The sequence below is a fragment of the Schistocerca americana genome, chromosome 8 (assembly GCF_021461395.2).
Source record: "Schistocerca americana isolate TAMUIC-IGC-003095 chromosome 8, iqSchAmer2.1, whole genome shotgun sequence".
NCBI lineage: Eukaryota > Metazoa > Arthropoda > Insecta > Orthoptera > Acrididae > Schistocerca > Schistocerca americana.
In genome coordinates, this window is record NC_060126.1 from 195722821 (window position 1) to 195747489 (window position 24669).

At 38.7% G+C, this 24669-nt stretch overlaps 1 protein-coding gene across 1 annotated transcript in view; it reads left to right on the top strand.

The window, feature by feature from the left end:
• Positions 1-13527: 13527 nt before the first annotated feature.
• Positions 13528-24669, top strand: part of LOC124545377 (periodic tryptophan protein 1 homolog) — a 56037-nt gene continuing 44895 nt past the window's right edge. The window contains exons 1-2 of the mRNA XM_047124288.1: positions 13528-13700; positions 13776-13834. Of these exons, the coding sequence (XP_046980244.1) occupies positions 13617-13700; positions 13776-13834 (143 nt within the window). The 5' untranslated portion in view covers positions 13528-13616. The remainder of the gene's footprint in view (positions 13701-13775; positions 13835-24669) is intronic.

Sequence of the window (24669 nt, forward strand, 5' to 3'; positions counted from 1 at the left end):
CGCAGGTGATGCTCCAAAAACGAACAGTAATTCTGTGCACTGACGGTCTGCATGCACTTCTTCTTCAGAGAGGCTAGGACAACCTGTCTGATCCATGTCTGCCACAGTTTGCCGACCTTTGTTGACGGCTTTTATCCAATGTGCCACAGTTCTGTACGGCAATGTCGATTCCCCACACGCCTCTTGAAGAACTTGATGACACTGTCGTGCTGTACGACCTCTGGTACATTCAATCTTGATCCAACTCCGTTGTTCCTGTTTCGAAAACATAGTGACGCTGTTACGTTAGACGGCTCGCTCACAAGTGACAGTGTTTCCCTCGACTGTGCACACGCCAGTCAGTCCATTTGTTTGGATATAGGTATGTCAACAGCGTGTGCTATCAGTGACATTAATAGATTCCATTGCATAGTGTCTCCACAGCAGTTTTGCCACTATTTAAGTTCCAACCTACGTAGATTAACTATCTGTGAGAGCAGATGTCGACACAGTTTTCCCCAAAGAGATAGAATAGTTCCCCTCACAAATGTCAACGTCGACTCTTTCTTTCCAGGAAACTTTGAAAGTGACATCCCGTTCCATTTCATGCCACTGATGGCCTATGTGAATTAGACCCCTGCAAGCACATTGCCTATGCATATGGTCTGCACACGCTTGCAGTGTGCGGGAAATAGCGCAAATACACGGTGGCGGAAGTTGCCAAAGATGCTTGCTCAACTAGTCAGACAAGCGAGTATGCGCTTGGCTTTGGTCATATGGATGTCATGCACTTGTCCGCAACCATGTGGATATCACGAGCTTGCACGCACCTGCACATAGGTTGCACATTCGCAACGTGCACATGCATGAACGCGCTTCACTTACTCCCAGAGCTGAGCAACATTTATTCAAATGGTGAATAACAAATACAGATTAAAAATCATTTTTCGTTTTCGTGAATAGCAAATAAAAATATTTATTCGAAATGTTATTCATCTACATGAATAAAAACATTTATTGGTCATCTGGAAATAAAAAACGTTATGAATAATGAATTAATTTGACATCTAATCACACTTATTGCTCCAATTTGTCATTTATCAACAGATGTATTTTTTGTTGCTTTAAATTAGTTTTCTAAACATCTCTGTTTCTCAACATCTCATCAGAACGTTTATTTGATACATGAAGATCTGCCACTGTGACGCATTAAATAAAATATGTAAAGAGGATATTGTTGTGCATAGCCAAACCAAAGTAATGCTGCACCTTCAGCAGAACTGTCAAAACTCAGACCTCTATCCCCATCCCCATCCCAAAAGTCTATATTTCTGCTTTTTTCCTATATGGATTTGCTATATTTATAATTGAAAATGTATATAATTGAACTATATTCACACAAAATATTGCACACAACAAATTAAATTTATCGTTATAGAAACTAAATCATTACTAGTATAAACATTATACAAAAATTAAAAGGAAAACGGTATTATACTGTTCATGGAGCTACTACGCATTGATTTTAGATGATGTATAATAAATTACCGATATAATAAACTTACTAGATGAGGTCATCGGACAATTTAGCCAAAATAAAGTATACCTAAAAACTGTTATCAGTTTCCCAGTACATAACTTCAACGACAGGGATGGGGCCAGATTCATTGTGTTGCGTCAGCAAAAGAATTTGATAATCAAATTGAACCTGCAGTGAAAAGTTTTCGAAAATAAAAGACCTAGAGGAACCCATACAATTGCCACATGAGTATAAAACCCATCACATTGCTATCACATACCATTTTCAGAAAAAAATTTAGAATGTTCAAATCCATGGAGGTGCCAACATCAGCTTGGATCATTATCTTCCCTCACTGTAAGTTAAATGTATCCCAAAAGAGAATACTGCAATATTAGATATCACAAGAAAATTGATGCAAAAAGTATCCAAAATACTAATATAAAGAGAAATGGGAGAAAGGAAAGGTAGTCACCTGGGGACATTTCCCAACCAAGATTACACAGAAAGCTGAAAAGCTACCCCGCAGAAGAACTCTAAATTATCTTGGTGGTACCAAATATGCAAAGACACTCAATAAGAAGAAAAGAGGATCTACCAGAAAAATAATAGGAAAAAAAGCGCCTGAGAGCAAACAACGCCTTTTCGAAATTGTAAAGCAAGTGACAACATTAATCAGACAAACAAAGAGCAGATGCATGAGAGAATAATATTAAATTATTGAAAATATCTTAATGGAATGCAATATGTGTACCTTTTAAAAGATTTTCAGTGGGAAGATCCATGGACAGATCACAGAATCTTATATGTGAAACATTCTCTGTTTTCTTGCGGCGTCAGTTCGGGATAAAATCTCAAGCTTTCGACGATTATCTCCATCGTCATCGTCAGGATCTACTGACTGTCTTCACTGCTGCTGTGGTAGCCTTTTTTATAGCCCATGGACGGCTTCTGATTGGTCGGCTTGTGATTGGTCGGCGATTACGTACTGCTGTCACAGACGGTGTCAATGTGCGTGCAGGTGGCGCCACCACTTCCGTAGGAACGTAGACCTTGGAAGGAACGTCTCTGCTGCTTCTCTGCATGCACGTGATGACGACCACCTACTTCTTGTATAGTAACAAATTTTATGAAATGATGGACGATATGGCGATGGGCTCTCCATTGTCTCCATCACTGGCTAACTTTTTTTATGGAGAATTTTGAGGGACATGCATTGAATTCGGCTCCCCTCCGTCCATCCTTATTTTATCATCATGTTGATGATACATTTATGATCTGGCCACAGAAGCTCTCGAACAATTCATGGAAGACATGAACAGCATACATTCGAACATCCAGTTCACTGTCGAGATGGAGAAGGAAGGGAGACTGCCTTTCTTAGACGTTTTAGTACAACAACAGGTGGACGGGCGTCTTGGCCACTCTGTATACCATAAGCAGACACATACCAATTTATATCTGAATGCACAGAGTTTCCATCATCCTGCTCAGAAGAGAGCCATTTTGAACACATTGGTATACAGAGCAAAAACTGTTTCTGACTAGGACCACATAAGGTCCGACACTAACCATCTGAAGTACGTGTTTCGCAAGAATCTCTGTGGTGCACGCGATATAAAGGCAGCGTTCTCCAAAAAAAGGACACGTGAAAATGCTGGACACTCACAGGATGAAACACCAAATACGGTTCTTCCTTTTTGTGGCGCTATTTCCAGCAAAATAGGAAGAGTCCTGCGTAAACGGGGTATAAGACCGATTTTTCGTCCTCCTAAGAAAATTTATAATATCCCCTGAGAGTGTGAAAGCAATTATATAGGTCAGACCATTCGTACCATTTCCAACCACTGTGCAGAACACCAACGCCATATTAAAAATAGAGAACTGGAGAAATCGGCAATTGTGGAGCACAGCCTCACGAACAAACATAAAATATTGATTGATGAAACAAAATTCTGTCCCATGCCTCTGCCTACTGGGATTCTGTTATTAAGGAGGCTGTTGAAATAAGAATGACCCAAAAGAACTTTAACCACGATAGCGGATACCATCTGAGCTGTGCATGGAAACGAGCGCTTGATGCAGAGAAGCAGCAGAGATGTTCCTTCCAAGGTTTATGTTCCAGCGAAAGTGGTGGCGCAACCGGCGCACACATTGACACCATCTGCGACAGCAGTACGTATTCGCCGACCAATCACAAGCCGACAAATCAGAAGCCGTCCACGGGCTATAAAAAAGGCTAACACAGCAACAGTGAAGACAGTCAGTTGCTCCTGACAATGACGATGGAGGTAATCGTCGAAAGCTTGAGATTTTATCCCGAATTGATGCGGCAAGAAAACCGAGAATGCTTTAAATATAAGTGCCGTCACGAAAGACTTCGTTCCCATCACAGAATCTTTCTTCAGAAAGGAGGGTGCTAAATTTGGTCTGACAAATGACAACTGTATGGGCGATTTTGATAGCTCTGTAAGTTATGCAACCATACAGGGCCACCTTCAAGATTTCTCAGGGAGACGCAGGCAGACTACACACAAACACCCATGCCCATAATCTCAACCACCTACCAAAGATGAAATCTACAAACACATTCTTAGACATAAAAACAACAGGCTATTTGGGGAAGATGTCATAATTGCAGAATTATTGAAGCATGTAGAGACAAACATACCTATCACCACTGATATTCGGCACACAGAAAAATTGCCAGAAGGCCAAAAGTACACACTCATTCACACACTCCACAAGAAAGGTGACAGGACAGACATACATTATAAATTAGGGTTCTCATGCATAGAACACATTTTCAACTTCAAACAATACTGAAATAATAAGGCAACGAGAAGCAGCTCAATTATTAACACTTTTCGTCGACTTCAAGAAGACATAACTTGATTGACTGATATCTGTTTGATATCCTAGAAGGCCCAAAGACAATAAACATCAAATACTTATGGACATAATGCCCAAAGTAAAATTTACGTTGGAAATACCAAAGCCCTTTGAAATTGAAACAGATGTTCGCCAAGGAGATGGGCTGACGCCAATCATCGTCAATCTCATCCTAGATAAAATCTTTAACGAATGGAGAAAAGAAATAGAAAATCAAAATCTCTGGAAAACTAAGGCAACGAGAAGCAGCTCAATTATTTACACTTTTCGTCGACTTCAAGACGACATAACTTGATTGACTGGTATCTGTTTGATATCCTAGAAGGCCCAAAGACAATAAACATCAAATACTTATGGACATAATACCCAAAGTAAAATTTACGTTGGAAATATCAAAGCCCTTTGAAATTGAAACAGATGGTCGCCAAGGAGATGGGCTGACGCCAATCATCTTCAATCTCATCCTAGATAAAATCTTTAACGAATGGAGAAAAGAAATAGAAAATCAAAATCTCTGGAAAACTATTCTACCTGGACGAACAAAGATGGCATTAATACATCTTTGCAGTTTTAGCTGCAGACCAAATTTCATCAACTTTATTTCACAAAAATTTATAGATCCACAGCTAAATCAATGTCCTTCAATAACAGTCAAAATTCGATTACATTTTACGTTTTCTTATACATAATCACACTCATGAATCTCAGAAATACAGCATTCACTTTCTCCATAGAATGAGTGGAAAATCGACAGCTATAGATAAATTTTAATTCTAAAAGTATTCCAATGCTTGCTGCGCCCATTAGTGCCACTGCCTCGTGACGAAGCTGTTTGGAGTCCATGTTACCTAATCAACATGGCAGGGCCATGCAGCTGCTGCCCAAACTCATTGAGTGAGCACCTCGTGAGGAAACTGCAAAGTGTGTGCTTCAGCATTGGGTATTAAGTGAGTGATGGGCAGCGTGTGATACTCTTGTGGTGCTCTAGTGGTATAGTGTGAATGACACTATTTGAAATGCATTGTATGTTGTTTGACATAGCGTTCCATTCCATTCCACTAAGTGTAAATCGGCCTTCACTGGTATCAGCCGTTTCAGAATTCAGTGTGTACGCAAAGGCGAGACGCACTCGACTCAACAAACAGTCGTCTCCAACATGTTTTGTGAGTCAGGTTTGCGGCTATCTCCAGGCTGCACAATTTGTCTACTCAGATGTGATCTGTATCAACAGGTTTGAGCAATTTTGCTCAATCCTCAAACTTACAGACAAAATCACATATCATATATGTAAATTTCCGGTTTATGAGCTATTCTCTGTCTGCATCAATGTGACTGCATCAATGTCTAACATAACAATCTGCGACAGCAGCGAGCCAAATGGCCAGCAAGAGACACTTCTCACAAGAGAAACTCAATATCCCCCCTACCTCAGAATTATTGGCAAAATGACCCAGTGCACAGTCCATCAAAAACTGAATGCAGATCAAGTGTGAAAACGAGAAGAATGTGTGCTAAACTGTGACAAAAGAAGTAAACAGTCCAAGCTTAAGATGTTCAACACTGAGCGAATTGTAAAGATCGCAGCGTTCTGGTTGTGTGGTTATGGTGGTGGACTGCAAACCGGGAGATCCATATTCAAATCTCCCTCATGCCCCATTTTTTGTTCACAAAATTGTGAACTTTCCATCTGGTCATTGACATGTCTGCTCTCCTTTTGTAGTCTTCGCAATTGTTGTACTGTACATTGGTTATAGAATGTGACTCATGTGCTAAGAATATATTACCGTCGCAAATAAATATTATGAATAGTGAGAGCAGGCGAGATGCCACATAGACCTCGCACAGAAATGAAAATAACAAATAAACGAGTGTGAGCTATGTTACAACAACGGAATTCAAGAGTCAAAACTTACAAAACGGAACGCAAGAGTCATAAAATGTGATATTTGAGTAGAACAATAGCAGATATGTATCCCGTCCTCACATCTCGCTATTGTAAATGGACATTACACCATGACACAGACACAAATTTAAATACAGCAAGCAGACACATCAGTGACGAGATGGACAGTTCATAATTTTGTGAAAAAAATGCATGGGCATGAGGGAGATTTATTTGAACATGGACCTTTCCCTTTGCAGTCCAGCACCACACCACATAACCATGACTACGTGTCTAATCAACTGTGTTCCATATTGCATATCTTGGAATTGGATAGTTCACTGTTTCGATTTTACTTCTTTTTTAACAGTTTAGTATATGTTCTTCTTGTTTTCATGCTTGTTTGTGTACAGTTTTTGACAAGTTATCCACTGTGTCACCTTACCACTAAATCTGAAAGGGGTGCCATGGAGAGTTTCCCTTATGGGGATGTGTGCGAATGATAATAAAATTTATTTGATTTGTACCACAGTTTTTTTACATGTTCTTCTTGTTTTCATGCTTGTTTGTGTACAGTTTTTGACAAGTTATCCACTGTGTCATCTTACCACTAAATCTGAAAGGGGTGCCATGGAGAGTTTCCCTTATGGGGATGTGTGCGAATGATAATAAAATTTATTTGATTTGTACCACAGTTTTTTTTACAGTAGGGAGCGTATTTAGTGCCATAAAACTCGATACTAATAAATGACACTACTTTTGTCATTCTTACGTTTCCTAAGGATCCTGCGAATATCAAATGGTAGATTACAGGCCAGTTTATTTACGATTATCTTGTAACATAGAGATACTTTCTGAAGAATGTCATTTTCCTTTAATAACAAAATACTGCCGGTAAAAACCAGAGGGACTGTTCCTCTGCAGAAAGATGTTATATATCTGCGCAACAGTGCGAAGTTTCCAGGCAAATGGCCGCATGCGGTAGCCATGCAGTCTAAAGCGCCTTGCTACGGTTTGCGCAGTTGCTCCCGTCGGAGGTTCAAGTCCTTCATCAGGCAGGGGTGAGTGTCTTGTCCTTTTCGTAAGTTACCTTAAGTTAGATTAAGTAGCGTGTAAGCCTAGGGATGGATGACCTCAGCAGTTTGGTCCCATAGGAATGTACCACAAATTTCAAATTTCCAGGCAAATCGGTGAATGTGGAACTTAGAAAACCTGTATGGTATGCAATACCTACTTTATTTAACGTGCCAATAAACCATCACACCCGTAGCTGAAAGGAAAACAGCACAGGCGTCATTGTAAAACGTGAAAAACCAATAAAACTGTTTCTCAACATGGAAGAAATTAATTCCACATATGTTGCTGTATCTAAACCACAAATGGCAAAAATCTTCAACATATTCGCTTTTGAAGCAAAAGTAGTTACATTTGCAAAAATGTTAGTGTATCAAAAAGTCGAGTGAGAGTAAGAATCCGCGAAATCATTAGATTCAATAAAAAAATTTTATGCGCCAAGAAAAGAACAGAAATATTCGTTTCTCATGCATGAATATTCTTTTGCTGTCAACAGCGTAAGGTGCTGTTATGCACATATTCAAAAGTGTTTCTTCATGAATAAGTTGCAGCTTATGTCATTGAATCTGAAGATCTGCTGTATTTTACATTTATTTCATGGTAATTCATGCCCTGCTGTATTTTACATTTATTTCATGGTAATTCATGCCCTGTTGTACTTTAGTAATGCATGGAATGCAAAAATTTAACAATTATTTCGTTAACTAAATAGAAAAATAAATGAACCATACATTATCGTTCGACACATCTCACTGTATTCTTTCTCACCACTTGGAGCGCTAGTGTCACTCCAGCTGTCAAATAGTAATAACTGTGACCTACTTGGTTGCTACTCTTCATATTAAGGGGCACTCAAAAAAAAGTTCAATAATATTGTCAAACTGTCAATACATCGACCATCTGGGAGAACATTTCATTTACTGTCAGTATTAGAAATTTTGATGAGTGATACTGGTGGAATATATATATATATATATATATATATATATATAAGGAAATTGTGCCCCCCCCCCCCCCCCCGGGATGATCGACTTAGCCATTGGTGGGGAGGCTTGCACGCCTCAGCAATACAGATAGCCGTAATGTTGTAAGTAGGCTGTTTAGGTTTTTATGTTGGTAACGCCATGTAGCGCTCTATATGAAAATCACTGACTGTGCTGTGTGCAGTCTGTGGCTGGTTATCATTGTTGGAATATTCGCTATTGTAGCGTTGGGCAGTTGGATGTGAACAGCACATAGCATTGCGCAGTTGGAGAGAGAGATGGCAGAATTTTGAGAGCGGACGATCTGGACGTGTGTCCATCAGAGAGAGTAAATTTGTAAGACTGGATGTCATGAACTGATATATATATATTATGACTTTTGAACACTATTAAGGTAAATACATTGTTTGTTCTCTATCAAAATCTTTCATTTGATAACTATGCCTATCAGTAGCTAGTGACTTTTATTTAGCTGGCAGTATTGGCGCTTGCTGTAATGCAGTAGTTCAAGTAACGAAGATTTTTGTGAGGTAAGTGATTCATGAAAGGTGTAGGTTATTATTAGTCAGGGTCATTCTTTTGTAGGGATTATTGGAAGTCAGACTGCATTGTGCTAAAAATATTGTGTGTCAGTTTATTGATGATCTGAATAATTAAATAGAGAAATTTCTGTGCACATTCAGTTTTGCTCAGCTGTTTGAAAATCAAATAACGTAAGGCGTTTATCAGGACAACCATTCATAAATAGTTCTAAGGGGAGGTTTCAATATAAGTGCAACCACAATGAAGAGGGATCTGTTGTGAGGGCAGACAAACGTGTGGTTCCTGAAGAGGGGCAGCAGCCTTTTCAGTAGTTGCAGTAGCAACAGTCTGGGTGATTGACTGATATGGCCTTGTAACATTAACCAAAGAGGCCTTGCTGTGCTGGTCCTGCGAAAGGCCATAATTTTTTCCAAGGGCATGCAGCTTACTGTATGTTTAAATGATGATGGCGTCCTCTTGGGTAAAATATTCCAGAGGTAAAATAGTCCCCCATTTGAATCTCCGGGTAGGGACTACTGAGGAGGACATCTTTATCTGGAGAAACAAAACTGGCGTTCTATGAGTCGGAGCATGGAATATCAGGTCTCTTAATCAGGTAGGAAGGTTAGAAAATCTAAAAAGAGAAATGGGTAGGTTAAAGTTAAATATAGTGGGAAGTAGTGAAGTTTGTGGCAGGAGGAACAAGACTTCTGGTCAGGTGAATACAGGGTTATAAATACAAAATAGGAGTAATGCAGGAGTAGGATTAATAATGAATAAAAATTGGAGCACAGGTGAGCTACTATGAACACCATAGTGTACGCTTTATTGTAGCCAAGATAGACATGAAGCCCATACCTGCCACAGTAGTACACGTTTATATGCCAACTAGCTCTGCAAACGATGAACATATTAAAGAAAAGTATGATGAGATAAAAGAAATTATTCAGAGAGTGAAGGGATACGAAAATTTAATAGTCGTGGGGGACTGGAATTCGGTAGTAGGAAAAGGAAGAAAAGGAAAAGTAGTAGGTGAATGTGGAATGGGGGTAAGGAATAAAAGAGGAAGCCAACTGATAGAATTTTGCACAGAGCATAACTTAATCATGACTAAGACTTGATTTAAGAATCATGAAAGAAGGTTGTATATGTGGAAGAGGCCAGGCGACACTGGAAGGGTTCAGATAGATTATATAATGGTAAGACAGAGATTTAGGAACCATTTATAAGTTGTAAGACGTTTCCAGGGGCAGACGTGGATTCTGACCACAATATATTGGTTATGAACTGTAGATTAAAACTGAAGAACTGCAAAAAGGTGACTAATTTGAGGAGATGGGACTTGGATAAACTGAAAGAACCAGAGGTTGTAGAGAGTTTCAGGGAGAGCATTAGGGAACGATTGACAAGAATGGGGGAAAGAAATACAGTAGAAGAAGAATGGGTAGCTTTGAGAGATGAAATAGTGAAGGTAGCAGAGGATCAAGTAGGTAAAAAGACGAGGGCTAATACAAATCCTTGGGTAACAGAAGAGATATTCAATTTAACTGATGTAAGGAGAAAATATAAAAATGCAGTAAATGAAGTAGTCAAAAAGGAATACAAACGTCTCAAAAATGAGATCGACAGGAAGTGCAAAATGGCTAAGCAGGGATGGCTAAAGGACAAATTAAAGGACGTAGAGGCATATTTCACTAGGGGTAAGATAGATACTGCCGACAGGAAAATTAAGAAGACCTTTGGAGAAAAGAGAACCACTTTTATGAATATCAAGATCTCACATGGAAAACCAGTTATAAGCAAAGAAGGGAAAGAAGAAAGGTGGAAGGAGTATATAGAGGATCTATACAAGGGTGATGTACTTGAGGACAATATTATGGAAATGGAAGAGGATGTAGATGAAGATGAAATGGGAGATATGATGCTGCATGAAGAATTTGACAGTACACTGAAGGCCCTGGGAGTAGACAACATTCCGTTAGAACTACTGATAGCCTTGGGAGAAACAGCCCTGAAAAAACTCTACTGTCTGGTGAGCAAGATGTATGAGACAGGCGAAATACCCTTAGACTTCAAGCAGAATATAATAATTTCAATCTCAAAGAAAGCAGGCATTGACAGGTGTCAAAATTAACGAACTATCAGTTTAGTAAGTAATGGTTGCAAAATACTGACACAAATTCTTTACAGATGAATGCAAAAACTGGTTGAAGTCGACCCAGGGGGAGACCAGTTTGGATTACATAGAAATGTTGGAACATATGAGGCAATACTGACTCTACGACTTATCTTAGAAGATAGATTAAGGAAAGGCAGACCTAGAGAAAGCTTTCGACAATGTTGATGGGAATACTCTCTTTCAAATTCTGAAAGTGGCAGGAGTCAAATACAGGGAGCGAAAGTCTATTTACAATTTGTACAAAAACCAGATGGCAGTCATAAGAGTTGAGGGGCATAAAAGGGAAGCAGTAGTTGGGAAGTGAGTCAGACAGGGTTGTAACATATCCCCGATGTTATTCAATCTATCCATTGAGAAAGCACTACAGGAAAGAAAAAAAAAATTTAGAGTAGAAATTAAAATCCAAACTTTGAGGTTTGCCAATGACAGTGTAATTCTGTCAGAGACAGCAAAGGACCTGTAAGATCAGTTGAACGGAATGGGCAGTGTCTTGAAAGGAGGCTGTAAGATGAACACCAACAAAAGCAAAACGAGGATAGTAGAATGTAGTCTAACTAAATCAGATGAAGCTGAGGAAATTAGATTAGGTAGTGAGACACCTAGTGTAGTAGATGACTTTTACTATTTGGGGAGCAAAATAACTGATGATGGTCCAAGTAGAGAGTATATAAAATATACACTGGCAATGCCAAGGAAAGTGTTTTTGAAGAAGAGAAATGTATTAACATCAAGTATAGATTTAAGTGTCAGGAAGTCTTTTCTCGAAGTATTTGGATGGAGTGTTGCCATGTATGGATGTGAAACGTGGACGATAAATAGTTTAGACAAGAAGAGAATAGAAACATTTGAAATGTGGTGCTACAGGAAAATGTTGAAGATTAGATGGGTAGATCATGTAACTGAAATGAAATGTCATCCGTCTAGGGCCTCCCATTGGGTAGACCGTTCGCCTGGTGCATGTCTTTCAAGTTGCCGCCAATTTGGCAACTTGCGTGTCGATGAGGAGGAGATGATGATGATTAGGACAACACAACACCCAGTCCCTGAGCGAAGAAAATCTCCAACCCAGCCGGGAATTGAACCTGGGTCCCTTGGCATGACCTTCCGTCGCGCTGACCACTCAGCTACTGGGATGAACATCTTGTAACTCATGAGAAGGTACTCAATAGAATTGGGGAGAAGAGGAATTTGTGGCACAACTTGTCTAGAAGAAGAGACCAGTTGATAGGACATGTTCTGAGGCATCAGGCGATCACCAATTTAATACTGGAGGGCACCATAGCGGATAAAAATCATAGAGGGAGACCGAGACATGAATACACTAAGCAGATTCAGAAGGATGTAGGGTGCAGTAATTACTTGGAAATGAAGAAGCTTGCACAGGATATAGTAGCATGGAGAGCTGCATCAGACCTGTCTCTGGACTGAAGACCACAACAACAATTACAGCAACTGGAAGTGCGAAGTCAAGTATGACGCTTTCTCCATTCAGTTGTTGACAGAGCTTCAGGAACCAGCCATTCAGCGATAGTGTGCACTGTTTTTTTTCCTTTTTTTCAATATGTTGTCGTATGTATCATGTCTTAGGTTCAGTTTTTAAGGAGTCTTTTAATACAACAGAATTTAAAAGGTCTATGCAAGGACAATCGTTGTATATACTACTTTAGGATGGTTAACAGAGAATTCCCTACAACACTGATTACGGCACATCATTAGTTTCTAAATGTAGACATGTTTATTACATAGCACTTTTGGAAAAACACTCCTGTTTCGAAAAATACGTCATATATCTGCAAAGACTGGTAAGAGATCTGCGAAATACTCGTTAGTTTCACAAAATTACCAGGAAGCCTAAATAAACTGTTTTACGTAATTGAAGAGGTCCCTGTCGGGCTTGCTTGTTTCACAGGTTTCCACAGAAATTGTGCTAGCTGATATTACTGAACTGAACTACGAGCATTAGAATGACCTGCCTGTCGCTAGAAAGCTCTGAGTTACTCGTGATTACTTTTCGACTGCGACTGCCTCTCTCATTAACGTATTTTGCGGCTCTGTTTTATGTCTTATCAGCGCTAGTAACACGACGTACCGGTACGATGCAGGGCTCATCGGAAAATAAATTATGAAATTGTTCAGGTCCGTGATTCTGACTTCTGTCAATAACTTGTCACTCCTTTTTTTTAAAACCATTCTTGACTCATTTCATCTTTTTCGTTGCTTTCCATTGCTTGCAATGCTAAGCTAATGCAACTGCAGCATAAGCTTTCTTATTGTTGTTATACACCTTAACCTTGTAAAATCGCGTTGTCAATTTACAGGTTTTGTCAGTGTTATTGGTTGTGTAGGTCGCTTCAATATATTGAAAGTATGAGCACTTTGACAAACTAGAATTGTCAATTAAATGTTGAACGTGTGCGGGTCCCACTGTGTTACTATTGACATGGTGATTAGAATATTTGAATATCTTTGATTATTGGAATTTAGAAATGAAGGATGTAGTTTATCTTGGAGAGGGCAAAGACATCAGTGCCATGTGGTCAATGTAAATAAAAGTTATTTACGGTGAAAGTAATCACGTTTTAAACTATGGAAGAAGGCACTGAACGTCTAAATTTCATTCCATGTGTGAGATGGGTGAAGAAAGGCGTTGCAGCGGAAAATCCGCACAAGGTATGATTGTATGCTGGTATCAAATCCTCATATAAGTGAAAAGTTTTTCGTGAAACGGGCAATATTTTTTTCCAGGTAACACTAACAGATGAGGAAATGAAGGAGATTATTGAGCAAGCAGGATGTGAAATCAAGTAAGAATCAATTAATTCAAAGACATGTCACATTTTCTTGTAATATCTCGGATAAGCCCCTTAGAAGTCCATCAGTACTTCGTACACTGTCACTGTGCCCTGTACGAAGGTGATGGAAATGTATATTCATCTAGGAATTGTTTTACAGTGATACAGTAATTGCCATCATAATACAATGAAATAGCTTCAAATATGTACATGCACACTTACAGAAGATTTGTGTATGCGTTTGTGAGGATATAACCGGTGATTTTGTTTGTTTAGTCTCTTGTATAAAATCACTTGCTGGTCTTAGCACCACCCACATGAGAAAATTCAGATACGTTATCTGAACCAAAGTCACATCGGCAAGTGGGATGTTTCTATTGTGAACTTTCAGCCTTACCATTGACATAATGTATCATCTGCCACACATCGATTCTGTAAACCACAACCTCGTGAGAGACGGGTAAGAAAATGTCTGTTGTGTGTTTCATCTTTAGTGATGAGATCCAGTTACTAATATTGGTGAAGAACATGGTATAATGAAATCTAGAGAAAGTTCACTGAAGTTCCATGCTGCTATAGCTTGCCCACCTGTTGCATTATGTTTGTATGCTGAATTTTATTGTCCCTCCATATTGCTGTTATGGTGACTGTAGATCCTACGCTTAATGGATGCAATCAAGATCTTGTTGAATCCATGCAACTTGATAAATTAGGGTAAATGTTTCGTGCCCACTGTGTGTATGATAAATGTGTATTTGGAGGAGGGGAGTATTATTGTTATGTCTGGAGATTGGGATAAAAGATGTTACCTCAGTAGACGGTGATTTTTCAACCTGAGGCCCTGTAAAATGCCTTGAGGGTTAATCGATTGTGAAGATATAATTTCCTCAAAATCGTGTCCTTCCTGTTACGATATCTGTGGTATTGTAATCATGTTCTCTGTTTCATATCCTGTTGACTTTTTGTCACATTTAAGTCAAGCCAGAATAGTTTCAAAGTGCCAGTTTTCACTTTTTCAAGAATTGCATCACATGTTCGTATTTTAGGTATATTTTCTCTGTTGGCTGCTATCTAAATTTTCTTAATGCTGTTTTTCTGAAGGCAATAGCATAAATGTATTCTGAATTGAAGTATACCACATGCTGTTTATTGTGCAGTCACTGAATTACTTTGCTTGGAACAATTATCAAAGCTGGTTTCTCAGATAGGTGCAGCAATTCATTGAATGGTGTATATTAAATGAGGTGGAAAGGGAGATTAGTCATTTCCTTTTTTTAGGTGTGTTGAATGTCATGTCTAGCTGCTTTATCACCATTACATTTCACTGTCCTAGCTATTTGGAGTGTATGAGACAAATTGACTTGCAAGACATTGGACAGTGATCCAACCTCATGAGAGCTTTCAGCAAGTACAAGTCACATGTGTAAACTAGTGGAGGAGATGTTAACAGCTGGGTTTCTTTGATAAGTTGACAGTACCCCCGTGGACAAATGTGACAAGGTTTCATCACCTTATGTTGTTAAATGAATAGCTGTGTCTCAATTCCTTGCTGTGGCGTCAGAATCAAAGGTGCCTCCTATTAAGCAGGTAGCAGGTTCTCTAGATAGTAACTTTGACTTGTTACTGAATATTTCAGTTTGTAACTCTTCCAATAAATGTTTGGAAATACGGTAGCATCCAATTCCACCCGTCTGCTTTGACCCATGACATCAAACATACAGCGGAAACGACCATCCACTATGACTCCAATATGGCACCTATGACGTCATTACGTACACATGACAACAAACACGAAAATACATCGAAAAACCAATCAATACACACACCATCCACAAAAAACCTAATCAAACTAACGGGACATGCGTGGGAAATTGGGGGTTTTTGGGTGGCTTGGGAAATTGGGGGTTTTTGGATGGGGACAAACTAAATATAAACACATGCCACTACACCAAACATAAAAAAACACTAAAATAACAAGACCCCCACAACCTTCCAAAATTCCACTACACACAAAATCCACTGGAATCGATCACTTCTCTTGACCTATATAGGTCAACAGAAACAACCAATACCACACTATAAATCTCAAAAATTTCACCACCACCAAAAAAACCTAGAAAATCAAAACTGGAATCGAACACTTCTCTTGACCTTTTATCCTTATGACATCTCCACATATATCCGTCCCTAGTCAGAGACGCCGGAACTTTAGTAAGCCCCATTTCTTCATGACACACTGAACACTTCAAGACTTCAGCCAACAGGCCAAATAGCTTAAGAAATTTTATTAGAGACAACGCGCTGTCTCCCATCATCGCCGACAACCAAAAACTGTTTACCTTGTCAGTCAAATCCATACCTACCAAAGACATAAACAAAGCAATTTACCAAAATTCACACTAGATGAACAGAAAAAAAACTACAATAACGTCGACATAACAAAACTAAAATAGTTAACTCACCGGAAAATATTCCGCTGAAAGCAGTCGCCAACGATACCACACACATGCAATGCTACCAAGCAAGTGAACCCCATACTCAACATAACACACTTTCCATAAACACACCACCAGAGAGGACCACCGACCGCAACAGTATGCCACCTATAAACACTCCACACACGCAAACTAAACCAAAAACATCACCTCACACACAACACATAAACACACCACCAGAGAGCACCACTGATCACATCAAAACGACACCTACAAACATGCCACTCTCACAAACTAAACTCCATGCTGTAGTGACGTCACACACCACAACAGCCTTACGTCACGGGTCAAAGCCAACGGGTGGGATCGGACGCTTCCGTCGACCCTAATGTTCTTATGCTTTGTAGCCCAAATGAATTAAATGTTGCTTCACCAACATTTATTTCATTCCTTATATCCAATCGCGCATGGTGGTGGAACATTATCCTTATGTGGTATCATACTTAATAGAAATTAATTGTTTATGAGTACAACTAAAGTCTTGCAGACATGTACTGTAAGCCCACTCATGTTGCCATGGTTGGTTCGACTATCCTGCAGAAGTTTCGTTGGGAAGCCCATACACATCCTCCATACAGTCCCAATCTCTCCCCATGTGATTTCCATATTTTTGGAGCCCTGAAAAAAGACATCAGTAGCCACTTATTAGCTTCGGATGAAGAGGTGCACACCTGAGTACAGTCATGGTTCTGTAGTCTGTCACCGCCCTCTTGTTGCTCAAAGTTGATTTATTAATTCTTGAAGTAAGTTATTAATTTGGGTGGCTGGTCACATTTTCACAGTATTTGCCACCCTGAGAGAGTGAAACACTGCAGCGAGAAATAGTGATGCTCTAATTTAGATAACCAGCTTTTCTTTTAAGTGACACTCATCTTTTTTGTAGCTCTTCTTTGTTTTTAGTTGAGGATTGTTACCCATTGCCTTTCTTTAGTTTAGCTTTTGTATACGTGTTTTATATGCGGGTTTGAGGGAAGATTTCCGTTTCCCACCAGACCTACCCTCTCTTTTAACTAATAATGAGGCGAGTGTCGCTAGAGTTTTACGTTTTTGTGTGATGTCTGGCCTTCTTCCCAAAATATTGGGATTGAAGTCTTAATGTGCTGTCCAGTGGTTTGGTCACCCATTATTTTTAAGTGGTCACTCAGCCACCGTTACTTCCTTTTCCCTGTTTGTACTGCTCTTTCATTTTTAGTTTTATCTCCCTGTTTTGATGTGCTGTGTCCAATCTTGCAATTTGAACAATACCACTTCTCTCACGATTCGGCTCTGAATTGAACTTTTGGGAACGGGCGCTGATAACCTCGCTGTTGTGCGCCCTAAAACACTAATCATCATCATCATCATCATCTAGAGAATGATTGGGTTGGGGGGGGGGGGGGGGAGCAGGTAGCAGTGTGAATGGAATAACAAAGTCTCCGATGTGGAGAAATAGCACACCAGTTGTGCTAAAAAACAATTTTTAACACAACTAGTATACAGTTTCTTCACATCAACATTTTTCAAAACCAGTTGCTGAAAAAAAGACCATAATCTAAATGACAAGATTGGTCTTTGTGGTGGGTGGAGACATGTGAGGAGATATGCTGATATAATTGGCACTCAGCACTACCAACAGAAAGTGCAACGTTCCACCCAATTTTGACACAAAAACTGCTTGGTCACTGGCATTAGCAGAAATGAGGAAATAGGGACGTTGGCATGAAGTGTTGCAGACAAATCCAATGTGTGATGAAACTGAATGCTGGACCTACTGGGCACCTTGTATTGTGCCACTTACATGCAGTTACCATTGTTAACAAAGTGGTTATTGCCAAGTGTGAATGTGCATTATTTTCCTTTCAATTCTTGTTCTAAGGGGGATAAGCAGGCAGCTAGCTTGTTGACATACAGAATATCTAATAATAAATCAATACTTAAATATACAAATCCAAAATCAGCAGTGTATTTACAATGTGTAGCTGATATTTTTATAGGACAGTACGTCAATATTTTTATGTCAATGTATTGATAATATTTTTTTCCAATATAAATGGAGGGTTGATAATGATATTTTGGCATAGTCCATGTCAATTAAGGCAGCCTAGGAAAAAATCTTACCTTCATAGTCTCAGATGTTATCGACTTTATCATATGTTAAAATGAAGGAATAAGTACTTTTTTGTTTTCTCCAAAAAAAATTCTGCTCCGACGAGATGCAGCCCTCCAAAGATGGCACTGCGCATACCATTTCGAAGATGCGAAATTTGGGAAAAAAATTAAAATGCTGTATCTCTCTAGCAGTTCTAGATATTTTGCTGGTTTTTGAAAGATGATTGCTTTATGATTACAAAGAAATCCTCCATTTGGATTTATCTGTGAAAGTTCTATTACTTAAGTGTTCTGAACTTTTTACAATTAGTGGAAATTTTTTTTTTTTTTTTTTTTTTTTTTTTTTTTTTTTTTTTTTTTTTTTTTTTTTTTTCGAAAATGCCAATCCATAATTTTTTCCTGTTGATTAGTACCATATAGTTCTACATTCCCTGAAAAGGAGAGCTTCCACTTTTGGGTTAATTATAAACAATTGAAATTTTTGCCATATATAAAACCTGTTTTATTAGCACATAACAGGCTCATAAAAATCTAAACCTAGCATTATTCAACATAATTTTAGTTTTGAAAGATGAGTAAGAGACTCATATTTCAAGCATTTTAAATGTTTCCAATATGTATGTGAAAGGTGCAAACACTTAAAGGTTTCAATTTATACAACTTCTGTGCACTCTGGTTTGTATTGAAATGTGTTCAACAGCTTCCTTTGGTATAGAACGATGCCTTCCTGTTGAACCAATAGGAACTGCAGCACTTAAATCTTCAAAACATTGTGAACAGGAAGGGAGCACTGATGGCATTGTTGCTGCCCTTCAGCTGGAAACCTATATCCAGCAGCTGGTCCATGTGGTGGTACAAAGTTCACTACTTTTTTATGTAACTCATAACTGGTGTCTATAATCTGTGCAATCTACCAGTCACAGTCATACTCACACACCACAAACATCCCCCTTCTCAGGTTTTGAATCTGAATATTATCCTGCTGTTTCTGATGAGTTGGCCAAACAAACAAAATTTCTTCTTTCTTGCTCTTTAAAGTGCATGCATTGTGAGTTCACCCATCACTTTGAGTCCAAAAATGTGTCTTCTGAATTCTTTTCACCGGAGTAATTCGTTTGGGCCATTCTTCTTTCTTCTGCTCACGGCATTCTTTGATTTCCTCTTTGGGCAAAAGAATGAGGGCTGTGGATGTGTAAGATTTCATGACCTGTAAAATCCTCAGCATTCTGAATTGCAGGTGTATTTGATCAGGAAAGATTGTTTTGTAGCATGGTGCTTCAGCAGGCCGCCTACACCATCAGGCCCTTCTCATGACCAGTAGCACTGTATACTCAGTCAGTTGGCACAAGTGACTTAATCAATTCAAACAGCTGGTAACGATTTTTAAAATGACGAGGAGCACCATCAGAAATAATGATGATCTTCTGTGCCCCTGTTTGCAGTTGAAGAATTTTACACATTGCTAGCAAAACATGTGCTGAGTCATGTCCTGAGTCATCACTTATAACTGCAACACTTGTGGTCTTGTTTTGAAAATAAGTCACTCCTGTAAAAAACTGAAACCTGGTCATTACTCCAGTGATACCCTTGTACTTCTTGTGGGAGACCCTTTCACTTCTGCAATGTGTTGTTGCAATTTCTTCACATGCTGGTGTGTTACAGCTTTCACTGACCATTTACCAAGTTCATCAATGAAACTCAAATGCAACAGTTTTCTTAATTAGTTTATTTTCCTCCCATGACACATATGTAATTTCTGCAGAGTTATCTTCTATGTCTTCCAGGCAAAGTGTGTGTAAAGACAGTCCTCCCTTTCCAGGGCAGTCGTCATATTCTTGAAACACACGTCTCTCGCTTTACATCACAGACTACTAATGACTTCACATGCCCAACCAAAGTGTTATATGTCATGTGCTCCAGTAAGTTCTTCAAAGTTACCACACAAAGTTCAAAATTCGCACAGTACACACATAAACAAACATCTCTGGGTAGGTGTGAAACTACCCACTTAGGTCGTAGTGCATAAAATTTTGATCTTCCAATATGTTCTATAGTTGCTCTTATAAATTTCAAAAGTTTCTTTAATACCGTGAGTCATGTACCTTTTCACTTTTACGACTTTTTGACCTTCAACTGTTGCAGTTATAGTGTCTTTTTTGTTGCCACTCTGCCAAGAACAGTCCCATTATTCTTCCGGATAAAGTGACTGCACTATTTGAACTTGAGCTGCTTCTACAGGATGACCATATAATAGGAATCTGGTCTTCCAAAGAGTCCTTTTACAGACCTCACATTTGTTGATTTGTATACCATGTACTTTGGTTGTGATAGAATATAGTTCAAAATTATTTTCTTTGAAAATGTGTCAGGAATAATAGTTAAAACTTGCACCTTTTCATTGTAGGATACACAATATTCAACAGCTGAATTGATATTTGTGAAAAATTCCTGACGAGGTGCAAGAGTGCTTTGGTTCATTTTCTTCTGAAGATGGATTTCTACTTGAAGAGTGGGGTCAGTTTTGCTGTAGTGTATTCGTCCATAACTTTAGTAATTTCTCTGCACTTTCTTGATGCATAGAGCTTATGACTCGGACTTCACTGACCACGGTTTCTTAACAGGACTAATACCTACCTCTGTAGTTGTCTGATTCAGGGTATTTAATTCTTCCTCTATTGATGCAAAATCTGCATCATGTGCACCAGGGGGAGGCTTCACCTTGTTCAGATACTATCATTGTTGTTGTTCTATCAAAACACTTAGAACACAAAAAGTCGTCACTGGAAACACCTTCACTTTGAAACAGTCTTCAAATGAGAACACTTATTCCCAACCTGAACAAAATCTGTTTTTTTTTTTTTTTGTTTGTCTTGTAGATCACTCTTTTACAGTTATGCAAATAGCCAGCACACTTCATTCTCCAGTCAGAAGACATTTCAAACAATCCTTTTTACAAAACACACTGCAACTGTGTCAACTGGTCAATTGCCCACAAAAACACAGAACTCACTGGATGGTCTTCGGTAAACAAATTAGCATTGAACAACTACAGTACAGAAACCTGCAATGAACAACCATGACAAAGAAAGTGATAAGAAACTAACACAAAGTGTAAGAAATATCTGCTGCAGTGAAAGTGATAAGAAATAACTGCAACAAATAAAGTGATAAGAAATAACTGGAACAAAGACAATAGAAATAAACATTGTAACAAAGAAATTAGTAAGAATCAACTTCAGTGAAGACATACATTACCCTTGAAAATTTTTTAAAAATAAAACCTGTCCAACTTAAAAGTGGAAGCTCTCCTTTACAGAGAATATGGTACTAATGAACAGAAAAAAACCTAACTTTTCTGAATAGGCATTTTAGGAAAAAAGAAATCTGTAAATTATAAAAAAAAAGTTCAAAAGGCGACAGTAAAAGAACTTTGACAGATACGTCCAAACAGAGGATACCGTTATAAGAGAGAACAAAAAATACATGTATCTTGCTTACTCCTGAATTTTAACATTTGCTAAATTCAATAACATCTGAGACTATGAAGGTAACACCCCCCGCCTGAAGTGATACAGATTATGCCTATCTAAAATATCAGTATATCAGATTCCCAATGTTTTTAAAAATCTCAGCAGTCCTAATCTAGACCCACCTAGAATGATGATCACTTCTTAGCTTTATTCAGTGATGTTTGTGGGCCTAATTTCCAGTTGAAAGGTAACTGGAAGAACCAGAATGCATAGTCTGTTTAAACACAAATATTATAAAATTATAATGGGAACTCCATGTAGGAATATCAACAACATAGGAAAAGACAGATTGCTACATACTGTAAAGAAGACACTTTAAGTTGCAGACAGGCACAATTAAGACACTTACATAAAGCTTTCAGTCACAGGCTTCATCAGTAACACACAAGCAAACATGCCTCATGCACACATGACTGCCAGCTTCAACATCTTGGGTCAGAAGGCAACCACGTGAGATGCAAGCAACAATCTGGAGGGTGTGGGGAAAGGGAAGGGATAGTAGTGTATGGGTGAGAAGTGAGACAGCTGCTGTCTGATGGAGTGAGCAGGGACTAAAATACCAACAGGCCTGTCTGTCTACAATTTAATGTGTCGTCTTTACAGTAAGTAACAATCTGTCTTTCCTACACTGTTAAAGTTAAAATGGTTTTTTAACAGAGAATGGGGTGACCAAGTATATCTTTTACATTTTTCAAAAGCTCTGTGTAAATCCATTGACAACTTTCCATGGTGCAACAAGCTTATGAAATATATATAGCATACGTCATGGCCTCCATATTGTACTATTGGTCACCCATCCATTGACTAACTCTCCAAATGTGGTGTTATGTTTCTTTTGTCTTATTCTAGATGAGGTCAACTATATAGTGTATTTATGGAAGTCAGAGTAGGAAGATTCTTTCGTCATTAAATGGTTTTCTAAGATGATGATGATGATGTTTTGTTGTTGTTGTGGTTGTTAGTCCGAAGATTGGTTTGATGCAGCTCTCCATTCTGCTGTATCCTGTGCAAGCCTCTACATCTCTGAATAACTATGCAACATATATCTTGGTGAATCATCTTACTGTATTCATCTCTTGGTCTCCCTCTGTGATTTTACACCCCCCCCCCCCCCCCCCCCCCTCACACACACTTCCTTCCAGTGCTAAATTTGTGATTCTTTAATGTCTCAGAATGTCCTATCAGCTGATCCCCTCTCGTGATCAGGTTGTGCCACTAATTTCTTGTCTCCCTAATTCCATTCAGTACCTCCTCATACGTTACATGATCTACCTCTCGTAATCTTCAACATTATTCTGTAGTACCAATTTTCAAAAACTTCTATTCTCTTCATGTCTAAGCTGTTTATCGTCCATGTTTCACTTCCATACATGTCTACACACCATAAAAATACTTTCAAAAAAGACTTCCTTACACTTAAATCTATACTCGATGTTAACAAACCTCCCCTCTGAAGAAATGATTTTCTTGTCATTGCTGATCTACATTTTACATCCCCTCTGGTTCAGCTATCATGTTATTTTGGTGACAAATAGCAAAACACGTCTACTGCTTTGTGTGTCATTTGCTAATCTAATTCCCTAAGCATCACCTGATTTAATTCAACTACATTCTATTATTTTTGTTTTGTTGATGTTAATGTTATGTCCTATTTTTAAGGACACTGTCCATTCCATTCAGCTGCTCTTCAAAGTCCTTCACTGTCTCAGACAGAATTACAATGTCATCGGCAAACCTTAAAGTTTTTTTCTTCTTGGACTTTAATTCTTACTTCAAATTTTTCTTTTGTTTCCTTTACTACTTGCTCCATGTACCACCTTTCTGCTTTCCCTTCTTTGCTTAGGACTGGTTTTCCATGTGAGCTCTTCATATTCATACAGGTGGCTCCTTTTTCTCCAAAGGTCTCTTTAATTTTCCACTAATGATAATGCTTGTAAGTCCTTACATTTGTCTTCTACTTACCCCTGCTTAGGCATTTTGCATTTTCTTTCAATTTCATTTTTTAGACATTTGTATTCCCTTTCACCTGCTTTATTTACTGCATTTTTATATTTTCTCCTTTCATCAATTAAATTCAATCTCTTTTGTGTTGCCCAAGGATTTCTACTAGCCCTTGTCTTTTTACCTACTTAATCCTATGCTATTGCATCTCTCAAAGCTATCCATTCTTCTTTGACTGTATTCCTTTCACCTGTTCTTGTCAATCATTCCCTAAGGCTCATCTGAAATTATTGACAACCTATGGTTCTTTCACTCTAACCAGGTCCCATCTCCTTAATTTCCTATTGTTTTGCAATCTCTTCAGTTTCAATGTACCAGTCATTGCCCATAAATTGTGGCTTGAGTCCACGTCTGCCCCTGGGTCTGAAATCTGCCTTACCATTATCTAGGGTGTTACAAAAAGGTACGGCCAAACTTTCAGGAAACATTCCTCACACACAAATAAAGAAAAGATGTTATGTGGACATGTGTCCGGAAACGCTTAATTTCCTTGTTAGAACTCATTTTAGTTTCGTCAGTATGTACTGTACTTCCTCGATTCACCGCCAGTTGGCCCAATTGAAGGAAGGACTACCTTCGGTGCTTGTGTTGACATGCGACTCATTGCTCTACAGTACTAGCATCAAGCACATCAGTACGTGGCATCAACAGGTTAGTGTTCATCACGAACGTGGTTTTGCAGTCAGTGCAATGTTTACAAATGCGGAGTTGGCAGATGCCCATTTGATGTATG